This window comes from Rhodamnia argentea, chromosome 8, assembly GCF_020921035.1.
Source record: "Rhodamnia argentea isolate NSW1041297 chromosome 8, ASM2092103v1, whole genome shotgun sequence".
NCBI lineage: Eukaryota > Viridiplantae > Streptophyta > Magnoliopsida > Myrtales > Myrtaceae > Rhodamnia > Rhodamnia argentea.
In genome coordinates, this window is record NC_063157.1 from 11,628,600 (window position 1) to 11,649,552 (window position 20,953).

The 20,953-nt window shown below is 42.7% G+C and overlaps 4 protein-coding genes across 7 annotated transcripts; 1 reads left to right on the top strand and 3 right to left on the bottom strand.

Moving 5' to 3' along the window:
* The first annotated feature begins 6,009 nt into the window (after positions 1 to 6,009).
* LOC115745387 (keratin, type II cytoskeletal 5) lies at positions 6,010 to 6,414 on the top strand. Its single transcript, XM_030680909.1, has one exon. It carries the CDS (start codon positions 6,010 to 6,012, stop codon positions 6,412 to 6,414), a length of 405 nt encoding a protein of 134 aa, XP_030536769.1.
* A 479-nt stretch (positions 6,415 to 6,893) lies between these two features.
* On the bottom strand, positions 6,894 to 7,337 carry LOC115745388 (protein AGENET DOMAIN (AGD)-CONTAINING P1-like). Its single transcript, XM_030680910.1, has one exon. It carries the CDS (start codon positions 7,335 to 7,337, stop codon positions 6,894 to 6,896), a length of 444 nt encoding a protein of 147 aa, XP_030536770.1.
* A 507-nt stretch (positions 7,338 to 7,844) lies between these two features.
* LOC115745412 (lipid phosphate phosphatase 2-like) lies at positions 7,845 to 15,716 on the bottom strand. Of its 3 annotated transcripts, none has more exons than XM_030680940.2 (10): positions 15,451 to 15,716; positions 14,125 to 14,217; positions 13,643 to 13,861; positions 13,454 to 13,541; positions 13,239 to 13,348; positions 13,063 to 13,153; positions 12,740 to 12,928; positions 12,591 to 12,650; positions 12,037 to 12,116; positions 7,845 to 8,081 (listed from the first exon to the last, which is right to left on the bottom strand). In XM_030680940.2, the coding sequence occupies exons 1-10, from the start codon at positions 15,514 to 15,516 to the stop codon at positions 7,860 to 7,862; spliced, it is 1,218 nt and encodes a 405-aa protein (XP_030536800.1). In that variant the 5' UTR covers positions 15,517 to 15,716; the 3' UTR covers positions 7,845 to 7,859. The 3 variants fall into 3 exon arrangements, with proteins under 3 accessions (XP_030536800.1, XP_048140467.1, XP_048140468.1); XM_048284510.1 differs by having other exon boundaries at positions 7,845 to 8,031; positions 11,987 to 12,116; XM_048284511.1 differs by lacking the exon at positions 7,845 to 8,081 and adding an exon at positions 11,206 to 11,852 and having other exon boundaries at positions 11,957 to 12,116.
* Positions 15,717 to 18,220: 2,504 nt separating this feature from the next.
* On the bottom strand, positions 18,221 to 20,947 carry LOC115745442 (receptor protein kinase-like protein ZAR1). Of its 2 annotated transcripts, XM_030680985.1 has the most exons (3): positions 19,469 to 20,947; positions 18,645 to 19,316; positions 18,221 to 18,614 (listed from the first exon to the last, which is right to left on the bottom strand). In XM_030680985.1, the coding sequence occupies exons 1-2, from the start codon at positions 20,925 to 20,927 to the stop codon at positions 18,655 to 18,657; spliced, it is 2,121 nt and encodes a 706-aa protein (XP_030536845.1). In that variant the 5' UTR covers positions 20,928 to 20,947; the 3' UTR covers positions 18,221 to 18,614; positions 18,645 to 18,654. The 2 variants fall into 2 exon arrangements, with proteins under 2 accessions (XP_030536845.1, XP_030536843.1); XM_030680983.1 differs by having other exon boundaries at positions 18,221 to 19,316.
* Between the last annotated feature and the right edge of the window lie 6 nt (positions 20,948 to 20,953).

Consider the following 20,953-nt stretch of genomic DNA (forward strand, 5'->3'; position numbering starts at 1 on the left):
AACCCAAAGTCCAAGAGCAAACCTTTTAATCATATCGCCTCCTTCGCTATAAAGGTCAGTGCAATATACTCTTCCTCAATCGATGACAAGGCAACGTGGTCCTGTAAGGACGCCTTCCAACTAATTGCACCACCTGCAAGTGTAAGTATGTACCCTACCAAAGACATGCATTCATCCAAGTCACCTGCATGATCGGAATCCACAAAACAAGTGGTTTATCTGTCATTTTTGTCCCTTCGGTATACTATACCAATGTCATTTGTCCCATTTAAATATTCGAGGATCCATTTCACAGCTTTCAAATGAGTTTTACCGGGACGCTTCATATAACGACCGATTAAACTCATTGCATGTGAAATATTGGGTCTAGTACATATCACATCATACATAATATTACTCACGGCACTAGAATAAGGAACATAAGACATATGTTCCTCCTCCTTCTCAGCCTGTGGTGATAACTTAACTAAAAGTTTAAAATGCTTTGCTAATGGAGTATTTGTAGATTTCATTGATCGCATATTAAAACATGCTACAATCTTCTCAATATATTTCTTTTGAGACAGACGTAAAACTCCCTTTGTCCTACCGGGCAAAATTTCCATACCCAAAATTTCCTTTGCAGCACCTAAATCTTTTCATTCTCAAACTCAGCACTTAATTGCCTCTTCAACACATCAATATCGGACATATTTTTCGCTGCTATTCAACATATCATCAACGTATAACAACATATATATCAAAGACCCATTCTCCAATCTCCTAAAGTAAACACAGCTATCCATCTGACTTTTCGAATAGTCCTAACTAGCCACGAAAGCATCAAAACGCTTATGCCACCGCCTAAGAGACTATTTCAACTCATACAAAGATTTTTTTAACAAGCAAACATGGGTTTCCTTACTCGGAATAGCAAATCCCTCTGGCTGCCTCATGTAAATCTATTCCTCCAACGCATAGTGAAGAAACGTCGTTTTCACATCAAGTCGCTCCAACTCGAGATCCCGTGCAGCAACTAAGACAAGTAAAATACAAATAGAAGTATGTCTTACCACGGGAGAGAACACCTCATTATAGTCAATGCCCTCTCATTGTGTATACCCCTTTGCAACAAGTCTCACCTTATACATCGTTGCCTCAATACCGGGAATGCCCTTTTTCGGTTTATAGACCCATTTACCTCCGAAAATCTTCCAGCTCTTAGGTACTTTAACTAGCTTCTATGTCTGATTTCGATGAAGTGATTATATCTCTTTACTCATAGTTCTTAACCACTGCGATGACTCGGAACCAGCCATCACTTCAGAGTGTAAGGAAGGCTCGTTTGTCTCCACCTCGTCACCCTCAATCAAAGTATTAGCAATATATGTATAAGCATAACGTATCGATGGTTTAATTTGCTTCTCTGTCTATCTGCGGCTATACTATGTTGCGGCTTTGTTGGTTGTTCAGTATCACCAACTTCGGGAATTGCGGCCTCATTTGTAGTCTCAACCTTTGTTACCTCCAAGGTCTTCGGAGTCTCCGCTTGAAGCTCCACCTCACTACCGACACCATGATCTATCTGTTCTGCTGGTTGTGTCTCAAGACTCCTTTGTTGAAGCATTACGGTCTCGTCGAAGATCACGTCTCTGCTAATTAGAAAATCGGGTGATCCGGGAGGTGCACTATAGCCGATAGCCTTTCACCCCATGTGCATAACCCAGAAATATGCACTTCTTTAACCTTGACTCAAGCTTACCATCACTCACATGAGCATACGCGGGACATCCGACTACTCGTAATCTAGAGTAATCAATAAGTTCCCCGACTATACTTCCTCTGGAGTCTTCTACTCAATAGTAGAAGATGAAGATCGATTAATCTGGTAACAAGCCATGTTCACTGCTTGAGCTCCAAATTCCTTACCTATTTCAGCATGCAAAAGCATACTCCAAGCTCACTTAAGTAAAATTCTGTTCTTACGTTTCGCCACGCCATTCTACTATGGTGTCCTAGGTACTGTGCGGTGTCTCACAATTCCTTCTCTCTCGCAGAACTCGGTAAATTTTTTACCATGGAACTCCATGTAATTATCGGTTCTTCGGCACTTGATCGGTTTATCTGACTACTTCTCAATCAATGCCTTAAATTTCTTGAACCGATCAAACACATCAGATTTGTGCTTCGGAAAATATACCCATACCTTTTTGGAATAGTCTTCGATAAAAGTTAGCAAATATCGGGCAACTCCTTTTGAAGGAACCGAAGATGGGCCCTAGACATCCGAATGAATATATTCAATGGTTACTTAGTTCGGTATTGCTTTCCAAAAATACAATGCTCACATAAGTCTAACTTACTTGTTTTTTTTACCCTTTAACAACCCCATATTACTCAGCATCGTCATACATATCTCACTTATATGCCCCAAACGTATCCGCCATAACCGAGTTAAATCGAAATCTGACTCACCCGATGAAACTGCAGCAACTCCTATCACACTCTCTTCCAGTAGATGATAAAGAGAACTTATTTTCTTTTCTTTCATTACTGCCATGGCACCTCGAGAGATTTTCGGTGCTCCATCTTCAGCGGTGTACTTACATCCGATATCATCGAGTGTCCCCGGAGAAACAAGGTTTTTCTTGAGCTTCGGTACATGCCTTACATTTTTTAATGTGCGAATTACACCATCATGCGTTTGAATCCGTACCATCCCCATCCCCATAATTTTGTAAGTCGTGTTATTCTCCAACGGAACTTTACCATCATTTACAGTCCGGTAAGTAGTAAACTAGTTCTTATGAAACGTCATATGATAAGAACACCCCGAATCTAGCACTCATTCATCTCCCGACGAACCCGATGTTACATACAAGACAACATTTGCATCACTAGTGTTCTCCTCAACAATATTTGCCACACCGCTTGTGGCTTTCTACTTATTACATCTGTTTCTCAACTTAGGACAATTTCTTCTGTTGTGCCCCTCCTCGTGACACTCAAAGTACTTCATGTGTCCCTTGGACTTTCTATGGCGTGATTTAGACATGCTTTTACCTCTATTGCTACTAGACCCCCGATGTTGCTCTCTATCTTGAGTCACTAGTCCCTGCGCTACATCCTGTGCTGGATTGTCATCTCACTACTTTCTCTGCCACTACTTAGAAAATAATACGAACTTTATCTCTTCCGAGATAATCGTAGTACGCTCTTGTAACAGTGAATCAGTAAAGTGCTCCCATGACTTTGGTAAAGAAGCCAACAACATCATGCCCCGCTCTTCATCATCAAGTGTCTTATCGACGTTCTTCAAATCCATCATGAGTTTATTAAATTCATCTAAGTGGGTTTTGATAGACGTACCTTCGATATATCCGAATTGAAACATCATCTTCAACATATATAAGCGATTGTTCAAACCCTTCGTTATATAGAGCGCCTGAAGTTTTGCCCACAACGCTACGGTATCCTTCTCATTGCCTACCTCTATTAACAGTTCATCCGATAAATTCAACATGATTAAAATTCATAGATTTCCTCATTAACACATCCTTTTCAGCATCTATCATTGTTTCGGGCAACTTAGCCATGCCCACCAATGCTTCTGATAAGCCTTGAATTGCCAATAATGCCTTCTTCTTGAGACTCAATAACCCAAAGTTATTCTTCTCATTAAACTTTTCAATTTCAGCTTTCACTCCGGACATAATTACAATCACAAGATATTCGGATAATAATCGGACAATCAAAAGCCCCAAATCACAATCTAGAAATATCTTATCCAAGCTCTAATACCAATTCTTGCAATATAACGAGGAAACTAACCAGGATCTTGCAAATAAGTCAATGCGAGAAGCACATAAAAATTAACAAGGAATAATAAAGGACACCGGAGATTATGTGGTTCGATTCGAATATCGATACTTACATCCATGGGAGAGCCAGCAAGAATAATCCTCTATAATTGAAGAATCGAATTTACAATGACTCAATATGCTCGTGTTTCCCGCACCTAGATTACATCTAAAACCCAAAATATTCACAATAAACAACTGAATTGGATATAATAAAACTCACGCACAAAATTTTCATGTTCAATCCTAAGCCTCGTATGAACGTCCTATACGTTTGTGTCTTTTTTTTTTTTTTCGGCTTCTTGTGGGGGTCTCGGAAAAAAAAAACGAAAACCCTCTCTGTTATGGCTTTTAATATCAAGATAGAAGACATCTTCATAGAGAGGTCCATCACTTGGTCAACCGGTCAGATTGCATGATATCTCCAAATCCAATCTTGCAATTTTTATCAAGAAAATTAAATAAAGCAAGCTATTATCATCTCACCGCAATATACATACAAGATCCCTTATGTCTATCCATTAGGACTTTCCTTGAACGCTTTATCTATATGCTCCAATTCGGATTGGATTCCGTAAATGATCCAAACTTGAAACATTAATTTAACGGATACCACTCACAATTTATATTTATTTAAGCTCGATCGTAATTAATGTTTACAATGTATAATCGTTTGACGGGAGGTAGGGGTGTGCAATCGGACCGGGTTTACTTGGAACCCGAATCGGCCCACCCGAAAAACAAGATCGGAGAATCGGTTCCTGCTCAAATTGGTCCGGGAATCGGTTCCAATTTTTGGGAACCAGTTGAAACCGGTCCGGTTTTCGATTCTAGGTAAAGACCCACCTGGACCGATTTTAGAACCGGTTTTTAATTACTTTTTTTAATAAAAAAAACCCTAGTGTCCAATTCAGCTTCGCTTCCCCTTTAGTTGCCCACGGCCCTCACCTCCTCTCAGGCCTCTATTTTTCGCATCTCGTTGTATTATTTATTATTATATTTTGGACTATTGCTTTTGGTGGATTGTAATTTTTATTGCTCATTTCATCGATACTCATATTATTTTGATTAAAAAAAATAAAAATAGGTTCCCGGGTAGATCTTGGAACCGGACCGAAAAACACAGTCGGCTTCAAAACAGGTTCTAAGACAAACATGGTCGATTCTCGGTTCTAAAAACCGGGAACTTGTTATAACAGGGTCGGTTTCACGGTCTAGGTCCGGACCTAGCCCACCCGGCCCATGCTCACCCCTAATGGGAGGCACGCAAAGTTACGTCTCTTCGAACAGTAGTGTTTTCGTGAAGGAAGAGGAATGGTTACATGAACTAGATTATGAAGATGTACCTCTTAAATTATGGAACAAGATGAAGGTGTTAAAGCATAATCCTAGCTCATGTTGCGGCCCGACCACGACACGATCCCAACCGGGGTTGAAACCGTTGTCCTCAACGACAGCAGCTACGCAGAGCGACAAGTGTCTCTTGAATGAATGAATTTCAATTGATGCGTCGGGAAAACTAAGATCGGACCCTCGACTTTTCCCTTTTCCTTTTTCACTTTTCGTCAAAGGAAAAATTTATTAGTTGCTTAGCAGTCTTAAACATAAGAACCCACGAAAAGGACTTGAGACCAAAGCGGACTCCAGAGGGTTTGAGGTGGATGGGCTAACCCAATTCATTAAAAGGGCAGTGGCTGCCCTGACTGCTATTCCATTGGCCTTTCTCCGCTCTAATGGATCAACCTATCGCGGCCTTTCGTGATAAGCGTTCTCTCATAACACATTATGAGAACTAAACTATCCGATTCTAATCCCAAGCATTCGTGCTTTAGGGTTTTTCATTTCAGCGTCGATTCGAAGGTCACCAATCAATTACAATATGTCGTTTTCATAACGACACTAACTATTCTCGTAACTGTTCATGCATAATTTGGAAAATGTTTACTCCTTCGAAAGAGAGTTGAAAGACTATCCATAAAGTTGGCATCTTATAATCTTAAAGCCCAAACTGTTCTTTTAGTTTCTCTATTCTCTCTCGGTCTTGTATTGTAGACTCTCTCTCTCTATCTGCCCTTGAAGAAGAGCCCAACAGTATTTCCCCTCTTTGTTTTTGGTTCTTCAGCTCTTATCCTTCGCTTCCCTTCCCTCGCTCGACTCACATCGACGCGCCATGAGCTCAAGACCCAAGAGCGGCAACATCACCCCCGAGTCTCTCTGGACATGGACGGCCACCCCGAACGGCAAGCCCAAGAGGAAGAGGAGAGGCGATAAGCGTTTCCCCGTCGCCGAGTTCCTCCAAGACAAGCACCAACAGCTCCAGGAGCTGGTCTCGGGTCCTGGGGCCGGCTTCGGAGTCGGGTGCGGAGCCGGACTGGGCCTCGGCCTGGTCGGCGGTCTCGGCTTCGACGGCTCGCCGTGGAGCCACCTCAAGCTGGTGTTCGGGGTCGGCGTGGGCTGTGGCGTCGGGGCCGGCTTCGGGTACGGGCAAGGGTTCGGATACGGGGCTAGCTTGGATTCCTTGTCCAGAGACTCCAAACGGAGCTCAAAGTCCGAGAGGAGGATTATCAATTTGTAGTCTGAGATTGAACCCTTTTATGGCGATTTTCTTTTTTGCTGGCATTCCGAATTTTGTAAGCTTGTTGAGTGTCCTGATTGGCGCATTTCATCTTTCACTCTTAACTGGGTGGTTTCTCAAGAACATCTGCAGTCACTTTGGTTGTTTCATTGTCAAAATTGCATGAGACATTTGACTTTGTTAGAAGATTAAAGTTGTTGGCAACAGAGACATGAAAAAGGTGTTGCTTTTCCTGGTAATAACGAGTGTGTGATGTTAGGGAGGCTAAGCTAGACAAAGAAGCATGTAAAAGAGAGGCCAAGAACATTTGAATTCTGGGTTGAATGCAGGTGTTAGATCTTCTATAAACCGCGATCCGATTAGCGGTCCTTCGATGCACGAGCTTCTTTGTTTTTTGTTTTTTTCCGAAAGGCAAAGTTTTTGTGGATTGATATCGAAAAGTTAAAGTGAGACGGGAGAGAAAGAGATCCATGGAACTTCTAAGAGTCTTTTTGAGGGAGAAGGATCCTTCTCCTGGTGGTGGCAATCCAATTGCGATTGATCCACTCCAGGTGCATCCTCATTTCAGAATCTGAGAAAGCAAGCTCCTCTCCGCTGTCCTCGAAATGCACGACGAACCTCGACCCTTCTTTGCCGGTTATCATCCCTGTCCACCACCCGTCGTTGTAAAGCGCATCGACCCTGTCGAGCACCGTGAATCCGGCAGCCATCGGGAACGACTTCGCAGGCGGGGTGGGGCGGATATCCACGCCTTGGACGACCTCTCTCAGAGGACCCGACTCGTCTTCCTTCAACAGCTCCTTGTACTGAACTAGGTAGAACTCGTTCTCAATGTAAGTCACTATAATCGCCGCGTAGTAAGAGCCCAAGAACCCCTCTTCTTTGCTGGCGATCTCGACTTCCTGCCCCGGAAGAAACCTCATTCTCGCTCCAGGTAGCAAATTGCAGAGAGAGGGGATACAGAATCCACATACGTTGATCGTTTGTGGTGCATTTTGGGCCCTGGTAAGAAGTAAGAGGAGAGGTTCTGCAGAAAAAGATACCTTCTTTTTGCCCGGAAAGGGCATGCAAGGTACGTGTTGATTCTAGTACAATTTGTAACAGAGGGACCTTCCTTCCTTCCTTTGACCGGACAAGATTTTACCACATAAATGTTTGGTTGCAAGAATTATGCTTTAGAGATGCTCCCACCTGGAGCAATAGATGAAGGACATTGTCCGTGATTATCAAACAGAAGACCATCGGATGGAGCAACTTGGAGATATCAGTATTGCGAATCCTCACTCTTTTCGCTTTTGCACTCTCTTTAGCCTCGCCAAAATGACTGTAGAAGCTACAAGAACTGGATCCGACAGGGGATCAGTAAAAGTGAAAAAGAATTAATGACATCCTGATCGTGAGATCAAGGGTGGAAAAAGGACCAAATGCGCTAATTTGATGTTCATTCAGAGCACGCTGCATTCACCCACGAACATAAAAAAATAGCAGCATATACCAAAAATCTGCTCTGTACAATAGGCTCCACAGATTAGGGAGCTCAGTAGCCCAACAGAATCACCTTCCCCTGGTTCCATGTCTTGCCGTGATCGACCGGCAGTAGGCGATATGCATCCAATGCCGCTCCTCTCATGCAGACGGCTCTCGTTTTGAGTCTCCGCGGCCTGCATCTCGCAAACATCCTCTGCGATCCCGGCCTGTGCATTCGTACCCGACTCCAATTCTTCAAACGAAACGTAAGGCCCCCAACCTGCAAACATACAGATTCGTGAAACTTCCTTCGAGGGAATGGTTATTCCTTGCCCATGTTCTCATACACCGGGTCTAAAGAAACATTACGTAATTAACTTTCAATGATCTTGCTCTCTCTTATCTTGTTCCTTTAGGAGGCACGACTATAGCCCTGCAAGTAATCTTATTATCGGAATAAGACAACTGCAAGATAAGGTCGACGAATTTTTATGATCACTGGGAGGTCATAACGAATTGCCTTGAAACATACCTTGAGCGGGATATGGAGGTGGAAAGAACTGCGACCTGCAAAATTTTTCGGCACGTTAAAGCCAAAGAATCAAACTCGCCACCGCTATGACTTCCGCAACTTGCAGAAACAACGGCACAAACCTAGGAGGCCTCCAGCAAAGACATCCCGCTGGTGATGTCTGTGGTCGTCTAAGTCTTGAAATGCCGACAAGAGATGCGACCAGAAGCGGGAGAAAGATGATGCACAATTTTGCAACATGAGCTTTGTGATCAAATGCATATATCAAATGATAAGAAACCAAGACCTGCAAAGGACCCTGCACAACAAAATCCAAGCCATTCACATACTCACAAGACTTGCCCATATAATAGTCTGATACAGAAGATCATTCATTTTCTCTTTCGCCATGAGCACTTGGATAATACTTTCTAAGATAACAGAGGGCAATGCTTATATGAAGTATGCCCGCTAGGAAAAACTCTCGTGCCCTTCATCTATGACACTTCTTTTACCGTGATAAAAGACATTTCCCAATCAATCATACCCCTGTGAGTCAGTCCAAGAATTAGGTGCTGCAATCAGACTTGTCTGAGGATAGTCCGTACATTCTGCTCGATTTACATTCACCTACAGCTTTCCCTTCTTGAAAACAAATCCAAAAGAAGTCTGGCCAAGGCCGGCCAACTGCAAGTTTTATGCCATCTGGTGTCACTGCAGTGAATGTAGCAGAACACGAGCAGAAGAGCCCTGCCTAAACAGCTTCCATTTAGCATATTCTCAAGAAAGAAAGAAAAAACTACCACCATTGAACAATGAACGCTGGATACATGATAATGGCACAAGAAGATACTTTCACCGAGTAGAGTAAAGCTTAATAAAGTCATAGACATCTTTCCTCCGAAGATACCCGACCACGAATATCACCATTGGCAACAGAAGGTCATACGTCTAATTTTTGTTGGGAGGAAACAAAAGAAAAATGAAAACCACCACCAGTCAAAATTCTTAAGACTTACAGACTGACTATTAACGGGATAAAAGTAGTGCAAAGAATGCCTACCGGAACAGCCCAGAAAGGCACTGTGTTGCTCTTCAGTGGACACTTGAGATTAGTCATCATACCCTTCCCGACTAAGCAATGAAATGGATGTACGAGATGGAGGAGGGATCCAATGACCACAAGAAGCCTAAGGATCAGCCTAATCACATATGTATGTCCTTGCCGACCGTCATTTCATTAGACCTCGTCATATTTGAAGGAATCTGGCTCAGCGTACAATGACTGCACATGCCTGATATCAAAATTTATTATTATAATCTCATCAAAATTGATATGTTCTAAAAAATGAAACACGAAAACGAAAATATCAATGCCATCACATAAGCGCTTTGGTTGATGAACTCATTTCAGTTCCCTCTGCCAGAAAGAATAGTACTGTCATTGAAGATTTCCCCAGTATGCAGGAACGTGTACCAGAAGCTTGTGTCCTCTGTCAGATATAAATAAAATCAAACAGAAAAAGTACTATCGAAGAAACCAATATACCTGCTGGCTTTTCTGTTCTACCAAAGGAATCTTGATTATTGGAAAAGAACTGCTGCTTATTCCAAAAGAGTCCAATCTTGAGCTTTGCAACTCCTCCTAGAAAACCACACAAAAAATTACTTCCAAATCCAATAAAATTAGCCAAGTAACTTCTATTGTTTGTGATGATAAAAGAGTCATCCAACCAGAACTTCCATCTCCTACTTATAAGCCATGATGGTGCTTATGCACCATCATTCACTTTGTGATATACGAGGAGGAAATTGGATCTGCCAACCATTTAATGCAAACCATGCTATCGAATATCTATGCAGACTGCAGTTACTGCAAGCTCCAAGGACACAAGACCTTAGACAAGCACAAAAAGAGCGGTTTTCCAGGATCTTGATGAAAGAGAAGGCTTGCAAATTTACAAGGTGTATTAATGGACTTCGATACGTGTATACTACTCTCGGAGTTCCTCTACAAGTGTGAAAAATAACAGGCAGGACGCTTATTGTAATTGCACAATGATCAAAGTGAATTCCTCTTGTTGCTCTTTCAGTATGATAATGAATGCAAAACGCTATTTAAGTTGGAACAGAGTTTGAACATCTTTCGATGTAATAGCCAACAGCCAGAAGCTTTCCAGGGAAGGGGGGAATATTAACGTTTGTTCCACTTATTTCAACTGATACATTTGGTTGAAGGGAATGGGCAAGGACATGGCTATTCCCTTTCTGTTGTTTGGTTCAGCAGAGCAAAGCAATGCCCCTTCATTTCTCATGCAGATGCAATTTCTCTCCTGATACAATTCAGGATGAATTTTCCACATTTATTCCTACGTCCTTTACCTTTCAACTCAGCATGAAGCCACCAGAATTTGATGATGAAACAATCCATTTATTCTCTTCTCAATGAAAAGTTTCTCTCTGTTTCCTAATGTATGCCAAAACCGATTCGCGAATTGTCTACACCAAATCGCTGAAGCTAAATACATCAAGGACACCAATGACTCGAGGCCATATAATGCCCGTCTTCTCACCATTGCAACGACCTCGCAAGCAACTTCAATAGCAAGAGAATCTTAAATCAAGAGAAGACCCACCAACCTGAGAAACCCGCAAAAAAGAAGATGCCCCTTCAGAAAAGAGAGACCCAAAATTCCTCCAATGCATGGTTTCGATTCAATGTGAGGCAACCACACAACCAAGGGTCAACCGCTAATGGTGTTTCAATTGCCCATCAAGCATTTATGCGAGCAAGAGAATGATGCGTCCATTTCCTTAATGCTACTCTCTTTCAGTGGCATCCCACAGATGATGGAGTAGGATTCTGACAGGAAGCTTCCCATTTTGTTGGGATATACATAGAGAATTGGAGAGAGCGACTAAATGGAATCTACATGTGTTGGTTGTTTCTGGTGTCCTTTTGACGTGTTAAGAAACAAGAGGAGTTCTGCAGAAAAAAAAAATATACTTTCTTTATGATCAGAAAGGGCATGCAAAGTACGTGTTGATTCTAGTACGATTTGGGACAGAGGACCTTCCTTCCTCGACTGGGTTTACCACATAAATACTTGGTTGCAAGACTAACGCTTTAGAGATGTTCACATCTGGAGTAATAGATGAAGAACATTGTCTGTGATTATCAAACAGATAATCAGAAGCAGCTATTCAGAGATATCAGTTTTGCAACTGGCAATGATATTTGTATAGCGTTTGCATTCTCTTCAGTCCAACCAAAATGACTGTAGAAGCTACATAAACACAGGATTAGTATAGAAAAAGAGTTAATGACATCCTGATTTTGAGATCAAGGGTGGGAACGGACCAAATCTGCTATTTGATGTTCCATCCAGAGCACGCTACATTCACTCAAACCCGAAAAAGAAAAAAAAAATTTCCTGGATAATACTTGTCAGGGGCTTGCCCGAAAAAAAAAACCAAAACAAAAAAAAAAAAATGGAGGTACTAAAACTCTACTCTGTACAATAGGCTTTACAGGCTAAAGGGCCAGTAGACAAACAGAATCACCTTCCCCCTGATTCCATGTCTTGCGGTGATCCGCTACGCTCATCCAGACAGCTCTCGTTTTGAGTCTCCGCGGCCTGTGCATCAGGCATATCGGCTGCATTCGCAGCCTGTGCATTCCTGCGCAACTCCAGTTCTTCAAAATAAGCATAAGGCCCCCAACCTGCAAACAAATAGATTGTGAAACTTCTTCTGAGAAAATGGTTATTGCTATGCCCATATTCTCATCCGTCAATGTCTAAGGAAAGATTACATAATCAACTTTCAACAATCTCGCTCTCTTTAATTATCTCGCTACATTATGGCAGCACTACTATAGCCATGCCAAAGTAGGGAGTCGCAGCACAAGTAATCTTACAATCATGATAGGACAACTACAAGACAATGTAGAGAAAATGGTTATTGCTATCCCAATGTTCTCTCATCCATCAATGTCCAGAGAAAGATTACGTATTTAACTTTCAATTATCATGCGCTCTTCCATCATCTTCTTACAGAACGAGGCAGCGTGACTATAGCCCTGCCAATTTAGGAGCTTTAGGGCAAGCACTCTTATGATGACAATAAGATAACTACAAGATAGTGTCGAGGGATTTTATGACTTCTGGAGGCCATAACAAATTGCTTTGAAACATACCTTGAGCATGATATGGAGGTGGAAAGAACTGCAGATAGCAAAACCCTGCTACTGTAAGCCCTGCAAAAAAAAAAAAAACTGCACGTTAAGCCAAAGAATCAAGCTCACCACTGCTCTGACTCTTCACAAATTGCAGAAAACAGACAAACCTAGGAGGCCTCCAGTGAAGACATCCTGCCAGTGATGCCAGTAGTCATCTACTCTTGAAATGCCAACAAGAGATGCGACAAGAAGCGGGAGACAGATGATGCATAATTTTGCGACATGACCTTTGCGATCAAATGCTTTAATCTTCCCAGCTAAGTAAAGCGATAAGAAACCAAGACCCGCAAAGGACCCTGAACAATAAAATCCAATCTATTCACCTAACAAGGCTTGCCTGTGTAATAGTCTAATACATTATATAATTCTTTTTTCTTTCGCATTGACCATTTGGATAATTCTTTTTAAGATGACAAAGAGAAATGCTTACAGGAAGTATGCCCGCTAGGAAAACTCTTGTGCCCTTCATCTATGACACTTCTTTTACCGTGACAAATGACATTTCCCAATCGATCATACACCTAGGAATCAATTCAAGTATTAAGTGCTGCAAGAGGACTTGTGTGCGAATAGTTAGTTTATTCTGCACAATTTATATGCACCTACATCTTTCCCATCTGGAAAACAACGCCAAAAGAAGTCTGGCCTAGGGCGGCCAACTGCAAGTTTTAGGGCATTTGTTATAACTGCAGTGGCTGAAGCAGAATACAAGAGCCCTGCCTACACAGTTTCCATTTAGTATATTCTCGGGAAAAATAAAACAACCACCATTGAATGATGAGCAAATAATACATGAGAATAGGACAAAAAGATACTTTCACCTAGTACAGCGTGGTGAAGATCATAGATATCTCTTCTCCGAAGATACAAAACCACAAATATCACCATTGGCAACAGAAGGGCATACGTCTAATTTTTGTTGGGAAGAAACAAAAGAAAAAACAAGTCAAAATACTTAACCTTACAGACTGACTATTAAGTGGAAAAGAGTAGTGCAAAGAATGCATTACTGGAACAGTCCAGAAAGGCACTGTGTTGCCCTTCAGTGGATACTTGAGACTAGTCATCATATCCTTCCCGACGAAGCGATGAAATGGATGTATGAGAAGGAGAAGAGACCCAATAACCACAAGAGCCATAAGGATCAGCCAATCATATATGTATGTCCTTGCGACCATCACTCCACTGGACCTCATCATATTTGAAGCAATCTGGCTCCTTATTCTATGCTGTAGAATGAATGCACATGCCGGATGACAAACTGTTAATATTAGCTCCGTCAAAATTGACGTTCCCTAAAAATACCAAAAAACGAAAACATCAATGGCATTGTGGTTGACGAGAACTCATTTCAGTTTCCCACTTCCAGAAACAAAAGTAACAACTATTGAAGGTTTACCCAGTATGCAGGCACATTAACTAGAAACATGTGTCCTCTGTCAGATATGAATAAAATCAAACAGAAAAGGTACTATCAAAGAAAGGAATCAACCTGTTGGTTTTTCTGTTCTATTAAAGGAATGTTGATTAGCGGAAAAGAACTGCTGCTTATTGCAGAAGAGTCCAATCTTGAGCTTTGCACCTCCTAGAAAACCAAAAAAAAAAATTATTTCCAAATCTGATAAAAGAAGTCAAACAACTTTTATTTCTGAATACAAGGGTCATCCAACCAAAACTTCCATTTCCTACGGAAAATTCAAGATGGCGCATAAATTAAGTAACCCATAGAACATCCCATATCGTTCATCTGTGATAAACTAGCAAGAAGTTGAATCTGCAAACCATCTAATGCAAACCATGCTGTCTTAGCACACTGCAAATATTGCAAGCTCCAAGGACCCAAATCCTTAGACAAGCACAAAAGGGCAGTTTTCCAGGATCCTGATGAAAAAAAAGGCTTGCGATTCTACAAGGTGTATTAGTGCACTTAGATATGTGTGCATTCAACTTTTGGAGTTCCTCAACAAGTGTGAAAGATGACAGGCAGGACTCTGATAGTAATTGCATAATGATCAAAGTGAATTTCTCTTATTGCTCTATGAGTATGATAATAAATGCAAAAAATTAACTACGTAGGAACAGAGTTTGAGGATCTCTTGGAAATAATCCTATTGCAATATCTCAAAGTAACAGCCAATAGCAAGCAGCTTTCCAAGGAAAGAGGAAAGATTCACACTTCTGCCACTATTTCAACTAATGCAGTTGATTGAAGGGAATGGGCATTGACATGGCTATCCCGTTTCTGTTGTTTGGCTCAGCAAAGGAAAGGAATACCCCTTCGTTTCTTATGCAGGTATGATTTCTCTCATGATACACGTGAGGAAGTACTTTCAATATTTTATTCCTACTTCCTTTACCTTTCCATGTTGTTTCTTCATCACCACTGCTAAAAAAAATCGAGAATCCAACCCCATTCCTTTGCATTTTATTCCCTCTTCAATCCCATACTCGCACTGATTCCCCTTATTGCAAAGCAAGGAATTTCAAATCACCATCAGTAGTACATCTCACTCTTACTTCCAGTTTCCAACTTCAACCAATTCCACTTTCCCTTCCATTAAATTCAGCATGAAGCCACAAAACTCTGATGCTGAAACCCTCCATTTTATTATTTTTCTCCTTTTCTCGATGAAAAGCTTCTCTCTGCTTGCTAATGTAAGCTAAAACAGATTCGCGAATTGTCTACACCGAATCACTGATGCTAACAAGAACATCAATGACCCAAGGACGTATAATTCCCCTCTTTTGCACCATTACAACGACCTCACAAGCAACTTCAATGGCAAGAGAATCAAAAGCGAAGAGAAAAGCCACCAACCTGAGAAACCCCCAAGAAGAAGATGCCCTTAAGAAAAGAAAGGAACCCAAAATTCCTCCGACGCATGGTTACAATTCAATGTGAAGCAACCACCCAACGAAGGGCGCAAGCGCGAATGGGGGTCAATTGCTCATCAAGCATTCCTGCGAATGACAGATTGATGCTTCCATTTTCGCAATTCTACTCTCTCACTGGTGTCCCACAAATTAATTGAGTAGGAGTCGGACAGGAAGCTTCCCATTTTCTTGTCGTGATCAGCACATAGATAGAGACTTTTCCCTCAGTTGAACCCTGTGGGTCCCCATGTCTGCATTGTCTGCTTGTTGATTATATTAGAGCAGTATTTGCTGTGCCTAGATAGTCACAGAAAGAGGATAGAAGAAATCTGTTGGTGTCACGGTGCAACCATATCTGGTGGTGTCCCGGTGCGACAAGGTCGCACCACGGTCTTTCCCCAACAAAGTGGTACCAGAGCACTGGTTGCACTGCGAGCTGGTAGATGTCTTGAGTGAAAATGGAGAGCATGAACACAATGATTTGTTTGAGTGGGCACAGACTATCACATAAGGAAGAGTAAAATGAAAGATCTAACGTTTGTGAAATCCTTGTATCTTCCGGTGTTTGCTACTGAGAAACCGGGATCTAAGTCATAAGGACTGGGCGTGCGAGCATGAGAAGGGTCGTGGATTTATTCGGCAATTTGTAGAGGATAGTGTATGTAATCTCATCTGCCGTGAGACACATGCACGGACGGACGTTGTGATCAAAACTGGAGCAGTTGTTCGCCGAAAATATAGAGAGGGAACCACTGTCGCCGATTACTTGATTATTGAGAGTTTTAAGTTCTTGGGGTTGTGGTTGCTTGCTGCTCTCCCAGTCTTAGGGAGCTTTTAGAGTCACCACTTGCAAATCCTGCTCCCGGCAGGCTTGTTTCCATAAAACTTGCTAAGACTGGTGTCTTGAATGAGGAGATCGGAAGGAATATCTCGGGGCTCGTCATCCCAAAGAGAGGCGCTGGTTACAGAACGGCAACGGAGGAACAGATTTTGAAACCCCCGATATAATAGTGGCCGTAGTAAATCGAAGGGGAGATCCAACTAGAGAAAAGGAGTTAAAACTTTTACCATTGTGGCAAGAGCCAGGTCACATGAAAAGAGATTTGCAGATCGCTGGGAGAAAAAGTAGGTTGGAGAGGAGAAGACAGAAGCAAAAGATACTTCAGCAGTTGCATCTGGTGGTGAAGAAACCGTTATATGTGGTGATGGTTATGTTAATCTCACAAGCTATGATGCTACAAGGACAGTTGATTCGACTACCTCATTCCACCTTTCGTCTCGACGAGATTTCTTGACATCCTACACTCAGGGATTAAGGTAATATTAGGATGAGCAAGGACAGGGGAGTCAAGATCGTTGGCATTGGCGACATCTTTATGGGTTACCATACCAAATGCAAGCTGGTACTTAGAAATGTCAGACATGTTGCACACACTGGTCTTCAGTTGATCTTCACTAGTTTACTTGACGATGAAGGCTATCTCGTAGGCAATTCAATGGGGGTAAATGGAAGCTCACCAAAGGTTCTCTGGTGTTAGTGAGAGGTGTCAAGTCAAGCTCTTGTACATGACAGAAGCTCAACTATGCCCTGGACAGGTGAAAGCAGTTGAGGATATGCCTCAGCATAGCTGTCGCACAGGCAGCGGTTTTGTCACAAGAGTGAGAAGGGACTGGAAATTCTCACTAGAAAGATATTCCTGGCTTCTAAAGGAACCCCTTTCGAAACTTGTGCTCATTGTCTCGCTGGCAAACAACTTAGAGCTGCATTTCGTAGTCATCATCCCTCTAGAAGACCCCATCTTTAGAGTTTGTTCATGCTGATGCATGTATGATGGATGCTAGAACTTTTGGCGGGGCAATGTATTTTGTTACATCTATGATCATTGCTCTTGAAAAGTCTGGGCATTTGCTTTGAAATTCAATGATGCAGAGAAGATTCAAATATTCAAAGGAGAGTTTAGAAAGTCCTTTGCTACGAAGGACTTGGGACCAACGAAGCAGATGCTTGGCATGAGAATCACTCCACTTGTAGGCCACTCATGACAGGAAGAACGGAAAACTGTGATTATCGGGGGAGAGATATGTCAAGAAGGTGCTAGAAAGATTCAACATGAGCAAGTCAAAGCCAGTTAGCACTCCACTTGCAGGCCACTTTCAGCTGAGTTCAGACAGAGTCCTCCTAGTGAGGAGGACAGAGAACTGAAGAAAGTGCCATAGCATCAGTGGTTGGTAGCTTGATGTACTCCGAGCAATGTATCGCTCATACATTGCTCGTGCAGTTGGTGTCGTTCCTCTCCAATCCCAGTGGCGAACATTGGGCAGTTGTAACATGGATTCTCTGATATCTCACAGGCAGCTCTAAGTCATGTCTGTGCTTTGACAATGGCAAACCAACGTTGGAAGGATGCACGAAGGCAAAATGGGTAGGTGACATTAACTACAGAAAATCAATGTCGGGATACACCATGGTCTTTCACCAACAGCCTTCTTATCAATCTAAGCTAGATTATTAAGAGTTCTATTGTTAGCTCCATCTTATTCTCTGAATGGAGATTTGGAGGATACGCGTTCCGTACATCAATGTTTATGCAAACATGTAGTTGGGACTAGGATTGATGAAAAGATAAAAGAGTGCCATAAATATCCTAGTTAAGGTCCTGTTAATTCTTGTTGCCATTAATATCCTAGTTAAGGTCCTGTTAATTCTTGTTGCGTGTCCACTACTGCCATTAGGATCGTTGCATTGCTTAATAGGTTGAAAAAAGAACATTGTCATCGATTCCACTTGGAACAATGGCCTTTACAGAAACTATAAGGAGGTACAGCAGTATCATGATATAAATGTCGAATCCAATGAACGGTGTTTATCATAGAACTGTATAAGCAAGGATGGGAGGTGTGAGAAAATTGCCATCAGGCAACCTGAAGAGTGAAGAAAATTTTGCCATGGGAGATAAAGAGAGCAAGACGATCCTCGGTTGATTGTCTGAGCCTTATTTGATTGTATCAGCCCAGGCCTTTCTACCCCTAGACCTGTTTCTGCAGTAGTAAACTCTGAAGAGGCACAACTTGTGTAACAACCGACTTCCAATTAAAGGATGATGAATGCTTGTCGCCGCTGTATTGACAACTGTAATGTCTGTCTCAATTAAGGATTGGTGAAGATGTCCAATTTGTCCATATTGTTCAAGACATGCCTCATGGAAGGTCTCCTTTCAGGGCTCTTGTTAACACAAGCAAGAGCCATCTGAAGCACCGTGGCCATCTCTTCTTTCTTGTCGAGATCAGGAAGCAAGATGGGATCTATAATGTTGGAAATCGGATTTCTCTCATCGACGCTCATCTGCACCCATCGGACTAGATCGAATCTAAGAGGCCCCACTTCAACTATGGGCATCTTCCCTGTGATCATCTCGAGTAAAATCATCCCGAACGAGTAGACATCCCACTTCTGTGATGGCTTCGTAGGTTTGGATGCTTCAGGCGCTTGATAATAGGATCTCAAATTCTCGGTGGAGTTTATTGCCGTGAACTCATAGGGAGAGCTCTGCTCCGGCGTCCCCACCACTACTTGTTCAAGGTGAAACTTTGAAGATTCTCCGGTGAAATTAGCGAGTCGACTGATGCCAAAATCAGAGATGAAGGGCTCCATATTCTTCCCGAGCAGTACATTGCTCGGCTTCAAGTCTCCATGGACGTACCTTTTTGGACTGAACTCATGAAGATAGGCTATGCCTTTTGCTACTCCTTTCATGATCCTGAGGCGCGCGCTCCATGAAAGCGGCATTAGATTTGTCGTCCCAGCCTTCCCTGCCAAACAAAAGAAATTTGTCGTGCGCAGATAAGATCGACTTGCATAATCACTGTTCAACATTTTGGTGAATTCCGTTCCAAGGACTAGAGAACACACCACCTGATTCCAAAATTCTTTCATTCATAATGAAAGGGAAATGCAAATTTACCGTGTACCGCAGCAGAAAGGTCACCATTGGGTATGAAGTCGTATATGAGTAGCTTCTCATCGCCAGACCAGCAATAAGCTCGGAGAGGCACAATATTCGAGTGCTTGATCTTCGCTATTGCTTCGACCTCGGTTTGGAATTCCTTCAGCCTCTGAGAATCTCCACCCAGTCTCCTGACTGCTAAGGTCGACCCGTCCTCAAGAACAACTTTGTAAACTATTCCAGTCCCTGTCTTGCCCAAAAGGAAAGCAGATGCCTTCAGGAGTTTGTCGAGATCGAAATTTATCCGCGAATCCAGCACCACGAAGTTGTACTGCTCCATCTTTTGCGAGACAGTGTCGACGGCCTCCTTTCCAAAGCAGAAGAGCTCCTTCCTACAAATCACTTTCTCTTCATTAACGCTGTTACTACTAGCGTTACATACCTTGCAATCATGGTACTTTCGACATATGTGGGACAATAACCACCCCAGAAAGCAGCTTCCGACCATGAAGCTCGCAATTATCGAGATCAAGACCCCTTTACTCATGGCACTTCCTCTTTTAGGCCCATCAGGCGAAGCCTGGGATGGAAAATGAGGAGTTGTAGAGGAATTTGGTTCGGGAATGTCGGGAGGACACGGCAATTTGAGTGGTGCTCCGCAGAGCAGAGGATTATTGATGAAAGCGGTCGGCCCTGCATCGAGTAGAGCGCCATTTTGCGGTATTGGTCCGCTGAGATTGTTGTGGCTAAGATCAATGTAGACAGCCTCAGGGAGGTTTCCTAGGTTTGCCGGGATAGGGCCACTGAACAAGTTATTTGACAAATCTAGCGTTCCTCGCAAGCTCGATAAATTTCCCATATCACAGGGGATGGAACCAGTGAACTTGTTAAATGAAAGATTGAGAAGTTCGAGCCAAGTTAAGCTAGTCCCGAACCCATCAGGCAGGGATCCTGAGAATCCATTCCGACTCAAATCGACCACTTTAAGTCGCCCACACCGAAGTAACGACAATGGGATTGAACTGTTGAATGAATTCCTGGAAAAATCCAAGGTCTGAAGTGAACCGAGCTTTCCAAGTTCCTCAGGAACCACCCCGGAGAACGAGTTCCCCGAGAGCATCAGGCTTTGTAACCCATTCGCATCGAAGAGCGTGACAGGCAAGCTTCCAGAGAGGTGGTTGTTCCTGAGATTGATATGCCGGAGTGCCGATAGGTTTCCAAAGATAGGAGGAAGGAAGCCAGTGAGATTCTTATTTGAAAGGCTGAGAGAAACGACTCGGTCTCCTACGCATTTGACTCCACTCCACACGCACGGAGTTCCATCGGACGAGCTCCAGTTATCGAGGAACCTGCTGGGGTCTTCACGGATGGACTGTTTCAAGGACAGGAGGGCGACGCCTTCGTCATTCAGAGATTGCACAGGCATGTGAAAGAGGTTGGCCATGAGAAGAATGACCAGGTTACAGAGGAGCACCATCTTGTGCAGGAGGACTCTGAGAGATG